The sequence below is a fragment of the Carcharhinus amblyrhynchos genome, chromosome 3, assembly GCF_965287045.1.
Source record: "Carcharhinus amblyrhynchos chromosome 3, sCarAmb.v2.hapA, whole genome shotgun sequence".
Classification (NCBI taxonomy): Eukaryota; Metazoa; Chordata; class Chondrichthyes; order Carcharhiniformes; family Carcharhinidae; genus Carcharhinus; species Carcharhinus amblyrhynchos.
Window position 1 is genome coordinate 63273622 of NC_137326.1, and position 19873 is coordinate 63293494.

Consider the following 19873-nt stretch of genomic DNA (forward strand, 5'->3'; position numbering starts at 1 on the left):
TAACTTTTATAGGTGCGAATAAAAGTGCCTTCAAAATTAGTGATATGATAAAAACATGTGAACGTGACTTTAAGTAGTCTAAATATTCAATCTAACTAGTTTTGCCCTTCAACCATGCCAACTTAGTGCTGCTATAACTCCTGAACTTTTTGTGGCCTAGCACTATGTCTCAATGTATCCCCAGGATGTACATCAGAGGTGGACGTGGCCAGCTGCCTACCCAGTGGCCTGTGATACCCTTGGCGATCGTATTCTGGAGGGCTCGGACCTTGAGGGTCCTAGCCAGCTTGCAGGTGTCACAGATGTATCAATGACATTCTCTTCATCCATCTGCCTCTGAGATGACCTGGTGCCGGGAAGAGGGGAGTCAGAAGATGTAGCCACTGCCACAATCTCCGGGCTGGAGAGCGGGAGACTGTGGTAGGCTCAAGTCCTTCCTCCTCCCTTGGGACTCCTGTAGGCCCCTGGGTTACTCCATGGGATGGTGGTGCTTCTGCAGTAAGTTCCAGAAGCTCCAGTGTCACCTGATCCTATCAGTCCTGGAGGACCACCTACATTCTTACCATGGTGGGCGAGTCCTTGGTGATGGCCCTCTGAGTCGGGGGCCAACTGTCAATAGCAACAGCACAGGGACCTGGATTCAATTCCCAGCTTGGGTCACTGTCTGTATGGAGTTTGCACATTCCCCCTGTGTCTGTGTGTGTTTCCTCCGGGTGCTCCGGTTTCCTCCCACATTTTGAAAGATGTACAGGTTAGGTACATTGATCCAAACAGATGCTGAAGTGTGACGACTAGGGGCATTTCACAGTAACTTTATTGCAGTGTCAATGTAAGCCTTCCTTATGACAAATAAATAAATAAATAAAAAGTGCCCTCGTGGATTGAGCCACACTCAGCAGCCCCTCAGCCATGACACTCTGTGAGTAGACCACTCAAAGGCTGCTGCCATAGCCCGCTCTATCACTGCTATTCTGCTGGGTCTCCTGCAAGCACTTGAGCCTCTCAGCGTGGGCCACAGAATCTTGAGAAGCCTATTGGGGTCCTCAGCTGTGACCTGCTGTGACTTGGCCGTGGCCCTCTGAGACTCTGCCATGGCCTGCTGTAGCCAGCTATTGCTTACTCACGGTGATGATTTCCTGCCCCAGGCTTTCTACCGCAGATACCACCTTTGCAGTTTTGGCCTGGGAACCACATAAGACAGGCCAATAGCTGGTCCACCTGAAAGCTTTGGGACTTCTCCCACCAGCCTTGCTTGGGCACACCACCCCGTCTTCACCTTCTCCCGGCAATTATGGGCATTCTTCTCCTGTGGGGATAGAATGAGCCATGTAAAATCTGATGGCATGAGTCCTGGAGGGCATCAGAGGGTGGCCCTCAGAGGAAATGGTTGTGATTCTCTTTGGGGGTGGGGAAATTTGGGGAAAGATGCTGGATAAGGTGAAACATTCACCCTTGCTGCCTGGATTAGGTCATTTATTTTTTGCGGCACTGCTTTCCGGAGCTCCTAGCCAGTGTCCTGGCACTACTGCATGCATGATATGGAGATGCCAGCATTGGACTGGGGTTATCACAGTAAGAAGTCTCAGAATACCAGATTAAAGTCCAACCAGTTTATTTGATGGTAAACCCACTATCCACTAACGCATGCAGCCACTGCCTTCTAGGCTGTGTTTCCATCCCTTCCCCTGGGACAGTATCTTGCTGGGGAGGAAGAATAATCAACCATTCTGTATAGCCCTTAAAAGACCGTGAAAATCTGTCATGAGGAAATAATAATGTTGCTTGTACTTGTAACACAACTTTGAGGAAAGTTCCATTGGTTAAACTACCAATATGTGCCTTCAGAACCCTGGCTAGATCAGCATCAGAAAACCAAGGAGCTGTCTGTCTTCCTGGAGGCCATTTTTTCCTGCACTGCCTGCCTGCCTCTTTGTCCATTCTTGGAGTTTTTATGGAGCTCTCCCTTTTTAGGGCAGATCAGCTTCAGGCAATCTGGGCTAGTCAGATGACCATTAAGAGCATTCCAGTGAGTTTAATGCAATTTGCCTTGTAACCATGGAGGGGAAGCCAAGTCAGCACTTGCTGGTGTGCAGATGGAGGCGGAGAGAGTTGGTGCCTCTGTGATGATCGGGGGCAGGGGAGAGAGAGGGTCATGTCAGACAGCCATCGGGGCCAGGGAGTGATGAGGAAGCCATGTGCAAAGGGGGTGTGGGATGTGGGGTAAAGGGGTCAGTACATTGGCCTCTGGTGTCTGTGGGCGAAAGACGGGGAAGCTGTATCTGGCCTGGGGATGTCCTGTCAGGAGAGCTGTTTTTTTCTCATTTTCTTTGCGTATGCACAGTTTGTGGCTCCAATCTGAGCTGGTGAATTAAGCCCCGCTCAGTACCTCTAGTGGCTAGAAACGGTCCAGCCCATATTTTCAAAGACTGAGTGCATAAGATTTGGCATGAAAACCCACCTGAAAAACAGACCAGGAACTCTCCTGTTTTCACACTAACTGGACACTTAAAAAGAAATCTCATAAAATTCCACCCATGATTGTGTCATGTTTAAGTCTTGTAATTGGTAAAAGTTATGCTATCTCTTTTTGTTTTATTCGAACTGTGTTCTTAAATAAACTTTGTTTGATTAAAAACTTCCTAGTGAGTCACTTGAATCATACCTGGTGTGAAACACCTTATGTTCACCCATTCCAAAATCAAATGCAGAACTTAGTGTCTAGGCTTTCTTCACAAAATCTTTGAAGTTTTTGGCTTGTGTCTTAACACCTGAATGCCCACAATTTGAGGTTAATTGAGAACATTTAGTGTGGAACTTCAATAATTGCCTTAACAAGCCCAAGATGAGGTATACACTGATTTATCTTGTCAGCTTGGATCTTGTTTGTCTCTTTTGTGGGAATCACAAATGGAATTCGGTTGGAATTCGAATTTGGTTTTTGGAGCAAGTATTAGCCCAGTCTACTCTGAGCATTGGCTTTATAACTTTAAGGATGGAGTGAAGAATTTTTTAAAAATAGCCTAGATGCACAAACTTGTGAGGTCTATTACAATCCACTTGAGGTATCATTGTGTCAGTTACCAGGGGAATTGTTAAAGTAGGTTTGCCTCGTCGAAAACTATGCACAATTAATATATTTTTGTTTTTGATTATATCTCATTTACTTTCTACGTTGTTCACCTGGTACTTCCTCTTTCAATATTAACAAGGGAGCTTCTGTCATATAATGGGTAATTGCTCACCTTTAGTGATGAACCTCTCTCTATTTATCAGTACTCTCATTCTGAATGATCCTCTCTTGCACTTTATAAGCAAAATACATCCATCTCCCTTTATCCTCATGCAGTTGAATTGGCATTCATTTCAGCAATTCTTACTGCAATTCTTTATTTTGTAGAGCCCCTTTGCTGTTTCCAATGAAGCCTGGGGGAGGGAATATAATCCCAGGGTGAGGGAACATTCATCACACTGGCAGCAGGCCATAGGTGAAGACTTTGATTTCTCCTGGAGCTCTCAGAAATGCAAACTAAAAATTTTCAGGGTCTTTTTGTTATATATTAGAGTTATTATATCTTGGTCCCTTTAAGAGTTCAGTCATGTAGTTAGTCCATGACTTCATCAGCTACTTCACAGGCATTATTCAGTCTTGATCCAGCCACTGTGGATTAAATAGATACCCAATAAATCTGTTCTGTTGTTATACCCAAAACCCACATGTTATCACTTCCTATTCTTTAATCCTGAAACAAGTGCTAAAAGTTTACACTTTCTAAGAGAGGCCGCCAATGGTTCCTTCAAGAATGGCCTGTTCGATCAAGTCCTTACTTGACACAACAAAGTACTTGAAGTTGACAATTGGAATCCTACCAACAGACTAGGATCTTGATTTATAAATTTCAGCAGCCTTGTACTTGTTTCAGCTCAGTTAACAGGCCTGATTAAACGTTGCCTCAGCCTGCCAATCAGCATTGATGCTGTGACCAAGGTGCCCGTCTCCACCCTGCTGGTGATTTTCAACTACTGGCTGCTCAGATTGGCAACCCTGAATTGAATTTTTACCTTTACATGAGTGAAGAACATTTCTGCCCTTATCATACTTTGAGATCACATGTCCTGCAGCTGTTAGCTATGGCTCAATGAAATTCACCCCTAAGTCAGAAGTTTGTGGGTTCAAATCCCCCTCCAGAGACTTAAATATAGAATTCAGGCTGACACTTCAGTGTAGTATTGAAGGAAAGCTTCTGTAGTGTTGGAGGTGATATCTTTTGGATGAGGCATCAAGCCAAATCCTGTCTGCCCTCTTAAGAGACAGTAAAAGATTCCATGGACGATATTTGAAGATGATCCAATATGTATCCCTCAACTAATTTCAACAAAACATTTTTTTTTGCTATTATCACATTGCCGTGTGTGGGGGTTGGCTGTGTGCACAATGGCTGCTGTATTTCTGGCATTATAACAGTGACTCACTTCAAAAGTGGTTGGCTGTAAAACCCTTTGGAATATCTGGAGATTGTGCAAAAGATGCAGTATAAACACAAGCCTTTTGTTTATTTTAGCACAGCTGCCAGTTCTGAAGTAATAGCCTAATAACAGCCTGATCTTGTAGAATGCATTTAATGAATACAAGTTCTCAGTGAGTGATAACAATTCTCCCCAGTTCTCTTTCAATTTAGATTTTGAGCCTGAGATGAAAGTTCAAATGCTAGACATCACCAAGGCTGAAACAAGTAGGAGAGGGCATGAGGCAAGTGATTATGTGACACCAAGCTTGGGTTGTAGCTGGTAAATTGTGTGGATTAAAAGACTAAGATGATTGGTCCCATACGAATGCAAATTAAAACTGGAAATCTACAATTAAACCAGTACTAAAAACACTCAGCAAGACTGGTAGCATCTGTGGAGAGAGTGAGAGTTAATGTTTTAGGTTGATGATTTTTCATCAGAACTGGGGAAAAATTAGCTGGAAATTCCCGCCAGAGGTCAACGGAGATTTCCTTTGTCAGACCCTCACCTGTGCTAATTCTGTGGCGGAAAAGATGGTAGAGTTTCGGCCAATACGTCTGAACAAATAGCTACAAGTTTCACCCCTAGCTTCCAGTCAGCTCTCATTTTAATTTTCCATCTTGCTCACATTCTCTGTCCTTAGCCTGCTGCAGTGTCCCAATAAAGCTCAATGGAAACTCAAGGAACAGAACCTCATCTTCGACCGAGCACTTTACAGCTCAACATTAAGTTCAACAATTTTAGTTTGTAACTTCCATGCGACCTTGTTTTGTGTTTCTTTGTTGGTTTTTCTTACACTTCTCTCTCATTTCTTTAATTTTGTTTTCAGACAGCAGCTGCTCAGGACTTCCCACTCACATTAACACAAAAGCAAAATATTGCAGATGCTGGAACTAAAAACAGAAAATGCTGGAACACTAGCAGTTCGGGAAGTGTCTGTTGAAAAAGAAACTGTTAATATTTAAAATCTGTGGCCATTCCTCAGAACTTTATCTGATAAAAGTAGGGAGGTCTTGCTGCGGCTGTATAGGGCATTGGTGAAGCCACAGCTGGAGTACTGTGTGCAGTTTTGGGTGCCGTACTTACGCAAGGATATTTTGGCCTTGGAGGGAGTGCAGAGGAGGTTTACTAGGCTGATGCCGGAGTTGAGGGGGTTGAGCTATGAGGAGAGGCTGAATAAATTAGGCTTGTACTCGTTAGAGTTTAAAAGAATGAGGGGAGATCTCATTGAGACGTATAAGATGATGAATGGGATGGATAGGATAGAGGTGGAGAGACTCTTCCCGCTCAGAAAGGATAGTAGGACTAGGGGGCACAGCCTCAAGATAAAGGGGGGGGGGGGGGGGGGGGGGGGGGCGGTTTAGAACGGAGTTGAGGAGGAATTTCTTCACTCAAAGGGTGGTGAATCTCTGGAATTCTCTGCCCGTTGAAGTGGTGGAGGCTGCCTCGCTAAATATTTTTAAGACGCGGGTTGATGGGTTTTTGATAAGCGAGGGGATTAAGGGTTATGGGGAGAGGGCGGGAATGTGGAACTGAGCCACGACAGATCAGCCATGATCTTATTGAATGGCGGGACAGGCTCGAAGGGCTAGATGGCCTACTCCTGCTCCTATTTCTTATGTTCTTATGAAAGGTCACAGATGTTAAGTGTTAACTCTTTTTTTCTCTCCACTGACACTGCCTGAGCTGCTGAGTGTTTCCAGAAATGCACGTTTTAATTCTTTTGACATATCTTTTATTTCTTCACTTGCCTTGTTAAGACTCCCTTTAGCTTTGCACCATGGAACCTTTTATCATTTAACCTCTCCTGCTTTTTAGCTTACCACAAACCTTCCCTTTTGTTCTTTTTACATCTTTTCCCCTTTCCATTGCTCAAAATTGATTACATTTTTACTTCTCTGGTTGGGTGAAATGTCACAGATCTGAAGTTCTGGCTCAGATCTTCATTAATAGGTCAAGTGTGTAGAGATGGGAGAATTCCCAGCTCTGCAAAACTGACCTTTAAAAATGATAGTCCATTTTCGTTCCGGGATGGGGTATAGGCTGTATTAGAAGTTGTGCCTGCTGCCCCCAGAACGAGTACAGAGGTTGCCAAGTGAGGAGGAGGGCCTTCCCCTGTGCACTGGCACTTTGTTGAATTACATTTTAAAATATTAAAACAAAAAAACCCTCTAGCTCCTAACTTCCCTCCATACACTACCCATGCCTCATCTATCCCACCTCTGCCCCATGCCAACCCACGACTCATTACCCACCCCATGGCCCACATACTTGCAGCCTTTATAGCCTCTGTGCCAATTCATGCCCCTCTACACATTCCTCATGTCCCCATACTAACCCATGCCCCCTACCGACCCCCCATGGCACATCATGTCCCCATATCCCCATTACCTTTTATAGCCTCAGTGCTAAATCAAGTCCCCAACCACCATCCTTTATCTTTACCACTTCATGCCATCTCACCTAGCTTTCATAGAAACTAGAAGCAGGAGTAGGCCATTTGGCCCTTTGAGCCTGCTCTGCCATTCATTTTGATCATGGCTGATCATCAAATTCGATATCCTGATTTTCCCCCCCTTCTCCCCATATCCTTTGACTCCTTTAGCCCCAAGAGCTATACCTAATTTGTTGAAATCAGACAACATTTTGGCCTGAACTACATTTTATGTTAGTGAATTCCACACATTCATCACCCTCTGAGTGAAGAAATTTCTCCTCACCTCAGTTCTAAAAGGTTTATCTCTTGTCCTCAAACTATGACCTCTAGTTCTGGACTCCCCCAGCATTGGGCACACACTTTTTGAATCTATTCTGTCTAACCCTGTTAGAATTTTACAAGTTTCTATGAGGTCCCCTCTCACTCTTCTAAACTGTAGTGAATATAATCATAACCATTTAGTCTCGCCTTGTATGACAGACCTGCCATCCCAGGAATCAGCCTGGTTAACCTTCGCTGTACTCCTATGAAGGCCAACTTACCATTCGAACGCTGACACCAATGTCTTGCTGAGTATCCAACTCTCTCAATTTAAAACCATTCAAGTAATAACTTGTCTTCCTATTATTGCTACCAAAGTGGATAATCTCACATGTATCCATATTACACTGCATCCACCATGCAGATGCCCACAGACTCAGCCTGTCCAAATCACACTGAAGCATCTCTGCACCCTCCTCCATAGTTCACCTTCCCACCCAACTTTGTATTATCTCCAAATTTGCAGATGATACATTCAGTTTTATCTTCCAAATCATTAATATATAATGTGAACAGTTGGGGTCCCAGCACAGATCCCTGCAGAACCCCACTAGCCACTGACTGCCAATTAGAAAAAGACCCATTTATTCCATCTCTTTGCTTCCTATCTGCTAACCAGCCTTCAATCCATGTCAAGACATTACCTGTAATCTCATGCACTTTAATTTTACATAGTAGTCTGTTAGGTGAGACTTTGTCGAAAGCCTTTGGAAAGTCTAAATTAACCATATTCACCGGTTCTCCTCAGTGAACTCTACTGGTTACATCCTCAAAGAATTCCAATGGCTTCATCAAGCATGATTTCCCTTTTGTAAATCCGTGCTGACTTTGTCTGATTATACCATCTCCTTCCAAACGCTGAGTTATGAAATCCTTGATAATAGACTCTAGTAACTTCCCCAGTACTGACATTAGGCTCACCGGTCTATAATTCCCTATTTTCTCTCTACCTCCCGTTTTGAATAGCGGTCTGACATTAGCTACCCTCCAGTCTGTAAGACCCAGTCCAAAGTCCAAAGAATTTTGGAAAATAATATTTCCAGTGCCACTTCCTTAAATACTCTGGGATGAAGATTATCTGGACCTGGAGATTTATCACCTTCAATCCCATCGATTTCCCCAAAACCATTTCTTTACCAATGTGGATTTCCTTCTGCTCCTCACTAAAGTATGTTTCTCTCAGATCTTCTGATACATTATTCATGTCTTCCTTTCTGAAGACTGAAGCAAAGTACAAATTCCTCAACCTTTTTTTTATTCCCATTATGAATTCTCCCGTTTCTGACTGTAAGGGGCTACATTTGTTTTTGTCAATCTTTTTCTCTTTACACACCTATAGAAATTTTTACAGTCAGTTTTTATGTTCCCCGATAGCTTACTTTTGCACTCTATTTTTCCTTTCTTTGTCAATCCCTTGATCCTCCTTTGCTGAATTTTAAACTGCTCCCAGTCCACAGGCCTATTGTTTTCTCTTGCCAATTTGTAGGCTTTTCCCTTGAAACTGACATTACATCTAATTTCTCTTGAAAGCCACCATTTGGCTACATTCCCTTACCACTCTTGCCCCAAACAGGAAAAAACAATTGGAGTTCACCTATTCGTTCTTTGAATGCCTGCCATTGCTTGTCCACTGTCTTTCCTTTAAGTAATGTTTCCCAGTCCATCATAGCCACCTTTATTGAGATTCAAGACCCTGGTTTCAGAATCAACTACATCAGTACCCACCGTAACAAAGAATTCTACAATATTATAGTCCCTCGTTCCCAAGAGTTCTCTCACAACTAGATTGCCAACTAATAATTTCTCATTGCACAACACCCAGTCCAAGATGGCCTTTTGGTTTCTCAACGTATTGCTCCAGAAAACCATCCCGAATACATTCCAGAAATTCCGCCTCTAATGTACTATGACTAATCTGACTCTCCCAGTCTATATGCAGATTAAACTTGCCCATAATCACAAATATCCCTTTAACACATACATCACTGATTTCCTACCTAATGCTTTCCCCAACATTACCACTACAGTTTGGTGGTCTGTATATCACCCCCACCAATGTTTTTTGCCCCTGTTGTTTCATACCACAACCCATATTCTATGCTAATATCCTTCCTCAATATCATATCAATGTCTTCTTTGATCAACAATACAACTCGACCAGCTTCTCCTTCCTTTCCGTCCTTCCTAAACACTGAATAGCCCTCAATGTTTAGTCCCCAACCTTGGTCACCTTGGAGCCACATCTCTGTAATGCCAACTATATCATACCCCTTTACATCCATCTTTCACAGTTCTTTAACAGCTTTGTAGGCTTTGATAATTATTTGACAGTTCCAATAAGTTGATGCACTTTTTATACACAATCCATGTTTACTTTTAACAATCCACAAACCATCCAAATTGAACCTTACTTCTCTCAAATATTTCCCAGGGCCATCTCCAAAAGGGGTATCTTGCATCTCCAAAGGTTTGCTGTCCAAACATATCCACTAAGTTCAGACCAATCTTACTTGGATACTCTGAGTTTCTCATTCCTGACGTATCAGAATCAGTTCAATGGAGGCAGCTGATGGCTTAAATGGCATGCATAAAACCCCATCCGATTCCAGTCCCGCCCCCACAAAAATAGGAAATGACAATGATCAGGGACAGTACATCAGATTTCTGGGCTCAACTACCATTATATTTATGACAGAATTAAACCAGGCGATGTTTTTCCTGAGATCACAACCTGGGGAATGACTACTTTGTACAAAAGTCAGGGAAAAAAAGTATGGAGATCTGAGCCCTCATTGTCCTGGGAATTCAGAGGCTCTTCCATGGGTGGAATAGATTGTGCATCTGCTGTAGATGCAATCCAAGTCCTCACTGCAAAAAAACAGAAGGCAGCATTCCTCCCGAGCTCTGACATCCATCATTGACCTGGAGGAGTATCCAGACACAAGACACTGGAATTAGTAATGAGCCTTGTACCTACACCTGATGGATGCCAGGCAGTCAACAAGGACAACCCAGAAGGGGAATGGCCTATTTATTGTCGCAGGATCTCTTCAAATCTTTGGACAATGTGCCCTTCTGGCTGCAGTTCTTCAACCATTTCACAGCCACTGGTCTGCAACACTCTGCCTTGAAGTACGTCTGAAACCCAGTCTATCAAATTCAAGTTCCCAGATATGGACAGGCAAAGTACACTTTGAATGTACTTTGCATGCTCAGTGACCAAATAAGGTGGAGGTCAGAGTACAGTGGGAGAGAAAGTTGACACTGGTGAAGTTTGGCCTTTGAAAGAAGAACATTGTAGAATGGTATGTCTGGAGCATAGAATGAACAAAAGGTGATGGTTCAGAAAAGCATAGACTGTCGAGATTAAACAGGGTCCCAGGAAGGGAGAATATTAGAGGGTCATAGAGCTTTACAGCGCAGGAAGAGGCCCTTGGGCCCATCATATCTGCGCCGGCCATTAAGCTTCTATCTATACTAATCCCATTTTTCAGCACTTGATCCTGGCCATATTTCTGGTCATGTTTACTTACATTCCTGCTTTGATTTGCCAGCAATGGGATTCACTGTTGTTATAGGGTGGCATGGTGGCACAATCGTTAGCACTGCTGCCTCACAGCACCAAGGACCCAGGTTCAATTCCAGTCTTGGGTCACTGTTTGTGTGGAGTTTGCACTTTCTCCCTGTGTCTGCGTGGATTTCCTCTGGGTGCTCCGGTTTCGTCCCAGAGTCCAAAGATGTGCGGGTTAGGTTGATGTTAAATTGCCCCTTAGCTAGTCCCCCTGATACTAAGGTAAACGTGGGGTTACGGGATAGGGCTTGAGTGGGACTGTGGTCAGGACAGACTTGATGGGCTGAAAAGCCTCCTTCTGTACTACAGGGATTCTATGATTTCTTCCTGGTGTCTTTGTGACACCATTTTGTTTGTTCAGATCGCAAACAGTTTGGTTGATTGAAGTCTTTATTGTGTATTTTCAAAGGTATGTGACAGTGTGCCTTTTTTCAGTCAGCCTGCTGACACTGCAGTGCCACCTGCTGTTGCAATTTGGGTAATGTGTTCCAGAGAGTTCTGACACCCTCATGTGGTTTGCTTGTGTAGAGTTTTTACCCCTTTTGTAGCTTTACTGGGTGTAACTGTATCAGCTCACTGTACCAATAAATTGATACGGCAAGCTGGGAAGATTGTGTGCAGACTGGAAAATTAGGTTCGCATCTGGTTTCTCACCGCGCACAGAGTTACCAGCGCTGTTTTGCCTGCGGGATCAGCATGTCATTAATGTGCCCACAAGGTATTGACTGGGTGCTCTTGTACGTACCTCCTTGCCAGTTGGACATCACACCAACGCGAATTGCAGCTGCTCCTCATCAGTGGAGACCAGACGTTAATGATCTCACTGGGAGGATTGGCAGCCATTGAAGCCACCGGGTGGTCAGAGACAAGGCTGGACAGTGCCCATCAGCACCACAACTGTGCCAAGGGTAGTGCCAAGGGCCTGAGTGGAGATGGAACCTGAGTTGGGGATGGCTATGATGGAGGTAAGGGGAAGCTCTTGTGGGGGAGGGGGCGAAATGGGTAGTTCTGCATGAGAGGAGTGAACTCTGCAGACGATGGGGGGGGGGCGCTAATAGGCGAGGTGTATGCAAGGGGGGTGATCGGCGGAGGGGATGTATATAAGGGGGTTTGATTGATAGGGCAGTTTTATGCAAGGGATGATGGGGGAGGGTGAAGAGACTGGCAAAGGGGGGGCGTGCAGGGCCTGTTTGGTGCTTGTCTTAGCCTGTATGCTAGTTTCAATTTACTATTGATGGCTATTTTTCATCAGCTGAACCCATCTTTAATATTTCTCTTCCAAGATGGCTCCGTAATAACCATTTTTTCTTTTCTTTGCTCTTCCCGTGTTGGTCAGGTTTCAGCAGGCTCCTGTTGCGCTGATAGGGCCAGTCTTTTAAACTTATTCTCTTTGCTGCAAACCTTCAAAGCAAGAGGCTTGGACCATCACGTGGATATTTAAATCAGAAAATATATGGAAGGTGATTTTTAAGTTCTCCCTTCAGTTTTAAAACCTTTATTTCTCAGTCAGTTGAGTTCAGGATATGACATGTTATGGTGCTGGCTTTGCACCAATTGGCAGCTTTTTTGAATTTCAAGATGGAGTCACAGTTTATTTGCAGACAAAGGGATTTCAAGCATTTGCTGGTTTTGGAAGGCTCCTCCTCAATGGAAGTTATATTCAGCTTGAAAAGAAATCTTGGAACAATGGCTACCTGGATTGACTGCTTGCGGAGTTCTCTTGCTCAGTGTTTATGTTAAAGTCACAAATTTGTTGATCCTGGCTGTTGTTTGCGTTTAGCTGGGTTAAAAAGTTGTAATTTTCCTAGAGTATTCAGTTAATTATTTATACATTTTTTCAGAGCCAGGGTTAAGGCATCAACTTGGGAATTGAATTTTTAGCAACGGCATCTGAATTTTTTGAAGATTCCTCTGGATTTGCTGTATCTTAGAATTTTAAAGGATTTAGATCACCCTTGCTAGGTCTGCTGGCTCTTTGCTCTTGGATCTGATGTTGGACTGCCAAAAGGAAATACAGTGGAATCTACTGCTACAGTAAGGATTTTTATATCTGTCTTCAGCTTTCAAATCTTTCTTTAGAGCTTTTATTTGGCAAATTTTCTTCTGCACCTTTGTTCCTGGAATTTCATTCCAGGTCAGAATACTTCAATTTTTTTCAGTCTTCTAGCATTTTAATTTTACTCTGCATTTTCTGCGAGACTTTGGGTTTTTCCACAAGTTGCCACCATGTTGTAAGGTGTTGCTTACATTTTAGTACGTCTGAAGAAATCTTAAGAACTATACGTAGGTTAACTTTAAGTTATTATTGACTTTTAAAACTATTTAAAAATATAGAGTAAGGCTACAAGCTGGGAGTTGTCCCCATACTTGCTGGTACACGGCTCTGTCCAACACTCAACTGACCCTGGGTACCGGCCATGTGCTGTTTTCATTGCTTTGTAAACAGTACTAAACTCCCACATTAACCCAAATGTGCCAGACCCTTTGCAAAACTACCATCAATGAGGAGGACCACACTTTCTCTTGCATCCTATGCAAGTATTTGAAAGAGATGTTACAGAAGGGTCTTGTAACATTTTGAAATACTGTGCAAGTGCTGGACAGACGTAGATACTGGGTGGAATTTTCCAAAACAAATTCCAAGTGTCATAATGTTGAGGAAACAGGAGTCCTCCATACTGGTCTTTTTTGGTGAGCTCTGCACCACAACCGTCTTGACACTCATGTCACTTTTCTTGACAATTGAGAGTTTTGCGCCAGTACATGAAGAGGCAGAGCTTACACATGCTGTTGAAACTGGTTTCAGAGTGCTCAGGCGCCATTCCGTAGGGCACACCGATCTGCCGGTGAACTGGGAGACGTTCTCCCAACTGCCCCATCCCGCCCCCCCATGGACACTGGACACACCCGACATGGGTCACTGGTGTCCGCTGGCTTCGGTTTGCCAGGGCCCTCCCGATGGGTTCCCTGGTGGACCCCTGATACCATCCTATCCCCGCACAACCCCCCCTGCACAGGCACCCTGTGCCTAGCCCCCTCCTTCAGAGTGCAAAACTTCCACATCAGAGTGCATAGCACTCTAAATACAGCCCTACCGCCTTGGCAGTACCCTGGCCAGTTATGGTACCCGACCGGCCAGTGTGCCAGGTGGGCTCTGCTTGGCCATACCCCCAACCTCCTGGGGGCGGCAGTGGCCTCCAATCATCCTGGCTAGCCTGGTCTCTACGAGTGGAGACTAGTAGCGATATGCGCCAGGGTGGTTGGAAGCATCCAGAAGGGGGAAGCAGCTATGCCAGACTCAGTAAGGATATGGAGTTCCAAGCACTCTGATGTCAGCAAAACGGGGCCAGGAATTTAGCAATCCAATTCATACCCAACTTGCCAAACTGGTTGAGCTGGTAAGATTGTGCCCACTGTCTTTTCAGTGCCCAGTGAAATAATAGACAAATCCACATGACAATACACTGCACCCAGGCAGTTACTGAAAGCTTTGTTTCCTAAATTGTTAAAAAAAGATCTGGTTGCAGAAATGAAGAAGTGTCCATCCTTTGTTGAAAAGCTTTATATTTCTGTGGATCAGGTTTATCCAAAGCCATTAAAACTTCAGAAAGCAATGAATAATATTACTAGTTTTTGGTAACATGTCATTCTGCGCCCAGCAAGCTGTTATCTGCAGCAGAACAGTTTATATGCTGTTGGAAATTCTGACAGTGCCCCAGGGAGAAGTCAGCATTATATTTTCTTGAGATCTCATCACACATACTCCAAGAGGTCAGAGTCATATCAGAAGTGCAGCGCCAGTGCACTTGACCCTCAGAGACAAATGAGTCAACTATGTTAACCATGGAGGTAAAGCCTGAGGTTAATGTGGGGTCATGCAGCATTATCACAGGCCCAGCAGTATCCTGTGTTCATCATGTTAAAGATTGATTTCTTCTCCCGTACCTTCTCAAATTTATTTTTCCGAGTCTTACATCCTTCATTACTGCTGCAATATATAAGAGATGATTTTACAAGGCTTTGTCCTCAGGGCAGAGTGGAGCAGATGGGCATGTGGTTAGGGTTAAGGGGTTATGGCACCACAAGAGTGACTTGATAACCCACACTAGACTCCCCATGTTTTTTTTTAATTCTTGCATGGGATGTGGGCATCATTGGCCAGCATTTATTATCCATCTCTAATTATCCTTGCAGGGGCACTTAAGAGTCAGCCACATTGCTGTGGATCTGGAGTCACACGTGGGTCAGACCAGATAAGGACAGCAAATTTATTCCTGAAAGGACATTAGTCAGGGTATAAGAAATTGTTTGCAAACTAACGAGAAAGCCCATATCGAGTTAAAATCATACACTGCAGAAGGAGGCCATTCGGTCCATTGAGTCTGCACCGACAACATAAGAACATAAGAAATAGGAGCAGGAGTAGGCATCTAGCCCTTCGAGTCTGCCCCGCCATTCAATAAGATCATGGCTGATCTGCAGTGGATCAGTTCCACTGACCCGCTTTCTCCCCATGACCCTTAATTCCCTTGTCTATCAGAAATCTATCTACCCGTGACTTAAATATATTCAATGAGGTAGCCTCCACCACTTCAATGGGCAGAGAATTCCAGAGATTCACCACCCTTTGAGTGAAGAAGTTCCTCCTCAACTCGTTCTAAACTGCCCCCCCCCCTTATTTTGAGGCTGTGCCCTCTAGTTCTGTTTTCCTTTCTAAGCGGAAAGAATCTCTCTACCTCTACCCTGTCTAGCCCCTTCATTATCTTATATGTCTCTATAAGATCCCCCCCTCAGCCTTCTAAACTCCAACAAGTACAGGCCCAGTCTATTTAATCTCTCCTAATAAGCTAACCCCCTCATCTCTGGTATCAGCCTGGTGAACCTTCTCTGTACTCCCTCCAAGGCCAATATATCCTTTCGCAAATAAGGGGACCAAAACCACACAGAGTACTCCAGTTGCAGCCTCACCAGTGCCTTGTACAGTTGCAGCAAGACCTCCCTGCTTTTATATTCTATCCCCCTCGTAATAAAGCCCAACATTCCATTCTCCTTCTTGATCCCCTGCTGCACCTGCAGACTGGGTTTTGGCGATTCGTGCACAAGGACCCCCAGGTCCCTCTGCACAGTAGCATGCTGCAGCTTTTCACCCTTTAAATAATATTCCCTCCTACTATTATTTCTACCAAAGTGGATAACCTCACATTTGCTAACATTATACCCCATCTGCCAGGTTCTCGCCCACTCAGCCTATCCAGATCTCTCTGCAGACTTTCCGCGTCCTCCACGCAATTCGCTTTTCCACTCATCTTCGTGTTATCAGCAAATTTCGTTACCCTATACTCAGCCCCTTCCTCCAGATCGTCTGTGTATAAGGTAAACAGCTGAGGCCCCAGCACCGATCCCTGCGGCACACCACTAGTCACCAACCGCCAACCAGAAAAGCACCCATTGATTCCAACTCTCTGCTTCCTGTTAGACAACCAATCCTCCAGTGGGACAACAATCCCACTCAGGCCCTCTTCCCATAGCCCCACATATTTACTCTGCTAATCTCCCTGACACTAGGAATGTGTCACGCACTCCCACGCAGACACAGGGAGAATGTGCAGACTCCACACAGACAGTGACCCAAGGCCTGAATTGACCTGGATCCCTGGCATTGTGAGGCAGCAGTGCCAACCACTGCCACCTTTACAGTTCATATAGAATCAAACATTGTGGCAATGATCAACATGTCCTCAACAATAATTTGCATTTATATAGTGTCTTTAAGACCTCATAGGAGGGTCAGCAAACAAAATATAGCACCAAGCCATATAAAAAGCTATTAGACCATATGACCAAAAGCTTGGTCAAAGAGGTAGTTGTAGGTACAGTTTTAAAGAGAGTGGTAGTGCGGTGGTGAGGTTCAGAGAAAGAATTCCAGAGGTTAATGCTTGGACAGCTGAGAGCATCGCCACCAATCAAGGAATGATTAAAATCGAGGATGTCCTAGTCATCGGAATTGGAGGAGCATAGTGGTCCCAAAGAGCAGTAGAGACAGATGAGGTTACGGAGAGGGCGAGACCATGGGCCAGATGATCAAGTGGACAGAGTTCAATTTCTGAAATACGTAGAGAAGAGAGGCATGTCAAAGAATCACAAGCACATAGATCTTAGAGAGGTCCGTGAGACTGTACACAGCTGCAGCCACATTATATATAAGTGCCATTATTACCACAGTGGTTTCATTAATCCACATTCTCCATCAGTCCTTTTTAAACTTCATTTCGTGATGTTTTGGAATCTTCTCTGCTTCTCTTGCTCTGGATTCTTAACTTTCTTTGGTTAGAAGATTTATTTCTTATCTTTCCTGCCCTGGATAAGTTTCTCATCATGAACCCAGCATAACAAACAATTTTTTTTCCTGTACATTTCTTTAGCTACTCATCAGTCATGTACATCCTAGGACTTTGGAAAAAAATGGAGCATCACATCATCAGATTTTGTTTTGTATTTTAACCATCAAATTACTTAGTTGCAGAAATGATAACCAACCATCTACTTGTAGCCACACATATATCAAAAAACACATATGCATGCACATAAAGCTACGTGCGCACATACATATCTACATATAAATACAGATGTACGGAGTAGAAATGCAGCAAATATTATAGTAATCAACTTCTCAAATAAAAATGAAAAAGGTTTGCAATCAACTTGCTGTATATATTTTTATCAACAAAATTTTTATCAACTTAATCAGCCTTGTTCTTGCACAAAGAACTAGACTGTTTTTCTCAGAATCTGTCCCATAGAGCCCCTGGGTCTGAGCACAATATCTGTCTCAATTCCATGGATTTGAGCATAGAGCTAGGGCGTGAGCCCAAGGTCTGTCAATGTTAATGATCAGGCCATGCATGCAGCAGATTGTGTAGTTTGCTGCAACATGATCCTAATGGGTCTGTATTTTTAATTGCTCATGATGTTTCATTTGCAATACCAAAGCAGATTCTGTATCACGGTCCTAATAATGATGCCGCAGTCACAGGCTCTGTTTTTGAAAGAGAAAATATTATTCATCCCTCAGTGCACCAGCTAAATCTATTTTTTAAAGTAATTAGTCTCCCTTACAGAACCATTCACTGCAAGGTGCCGCATATGATTTACTCTGACCTTGTCGCCTGAAGCTTTTGGGGACTAACCAGCCTTTTTCTGGCTTCATTTCATTGCAGGTATATCCAAGGTGCCTCATCTCCCAAGGACATGATGATTATAGTTGATGTGTAAGTACTCATTAACAGAACCGTTGGTCAGGGTTGAGTCAAAGATTCATATTCAACTTGAAATGTTAAATCTGTTTCCCTCTCCACAAATGCTGCCAGACCTGTTGAGTATTTCCAGAACTTCAGTTTTTAGTTCTGATTTCCAGCATCTGCAGTATTTTTCTTTTCTTGCATCTCTGGGTACAATGTATTCCTGTGACAGGGAACTAACATCCGAGCATGCCAACACACCATTCTGTTGCCATTTGTTTCACATTGGATCCTAACTCCTGACACATACGTTAGCAAAAAATAACTGTTTTACCCAGAAGGGTCTGGGAAATGGAAATGTGAGACAAGGACCTGGAAATTCTATGGTGCCACACCTGACTTCTGGCTGCAAAATGGGCATCTAAGCATTGGGATGGAGTACGTATGCCTGTTGTACACACTTTATGTGCACTCCCTGCATTATTGATAAAGGCAGAAGCTTTTTTTCATTTTTTTTGCCATTTTATTTTCATATTATCCTTTTATCGCCCTTTACTATTCTTTGTATCACTAATATAGAACATAGAACATTACAGCACAAACAGGCTCTTCAGCCCACAAGTTGCGCCGATCACATCCAGACCTACCAAGCCGTAGAACTATCTGTAACTCCCAATCCCATTAAATCCCATATACTCATCCAGAAGTCTTTTAAAAGACCCCAGTGAGTTTGCCTCTACCACCACTGACGGCATCCGATTCCACTCACTCACCACCCTCTGAGTGAAAAACTTACCTCTAACATCTCCTCTGTACTTGCTTCCCAGCACCTTAAACCTGTGTCGTCTCGTAGTGACCATTTCAGCCCTGGGAAATAGCCTCTGAGAATCCACCCTATCTATTCCTCTCAACATTTTATAAACCTCTATCAGGTCACCTCTCATCCTTCGTCTCTCCAGGGAGAAGAGACCTAGCTCCCTCAACCTATCTTCATAAGGCATGCCTCCCAATCCAGGCAACATCCTTGTAAATTTCCTCTGCACCGTCTCAATAGCCTCCACATCCTTCCTGTAGTGAGGCGACCAGAATTGCGCACAGTACTCCAAGTGGGGCCTGACAAGGGTCTTATAAAGTTGCAGCATTACCTCCCAACTCCTAAACTCAATCCCTCGATTAATGAAGGCCAGTACACCAGACACTTCTTGACCACATCCTCCACCTGCAAGGCCCATTTGAGTGTCCTATGGACCCGGACCCCAAGATCCTTCTGCTCCTCAACACTACTAAGACTCCTACCCTTGATATTGTACTCCTGCTTCCCATTGGTCCTGCCAAAATGGACCACTACACATTTATCTGCATTGAAGTCCATCTGCCACATCTCTGCCCAGTCTTGCATCCTATCTCTGTCAGGCTGCAACTTCTGACATCCCTTCAGACTATCCACAACACCACCAACCTTTGTATCGTCGGCGAACTTACTAACCCATCCCTCCACTTCCTCATCCAGGTCATTTATGAAAATGACAAACAGCAAGGGTCCTAGAACAGATCCCTGGGGTACTCCACTGGTGACCAACCTCCATGCAGAAAAAGACCCATCCACAACCACTCTTTGCCTTCTGCAGGCAAGCCAGTTCTGGATCCACAAGGCCAAAGTCCCTTGGGTACCATGACCTCTCACCTTCTCAAGAAATCTTGCATGGGGGGACCTTATCAAATGCCTTGCTGAAGTCCATATACACCACCTCCACTGCTCTTCCTTTGTCAATGCGTTCAGTCACATTATCAAAGAACTCA

At 44.0% G+C, this 19873-nt stretch overlaps 1 protein-coding gene across 1 annotated transcript in view; it reads left to right on the top strand.

The window, feature by feature from the left end:
* Positions 1–19873, top strand: part of cacna2d2a (calcium channel, voltage-dependent, alpha 2/delta subunit 2a) — an 855812-nt gene that overhangs the window by 547667 nt on the left and 288272 nt on the right. The window contains exon 9 of the mRNA XM_080186111.1: positions 18053–18103. Coding sequence (XP_080042237.1) covers positions 18053–18103 — 51 coding nt within the window. The remainder of the gene's footprint in view (positions 1–18052; positions 18104–19873) is intronic.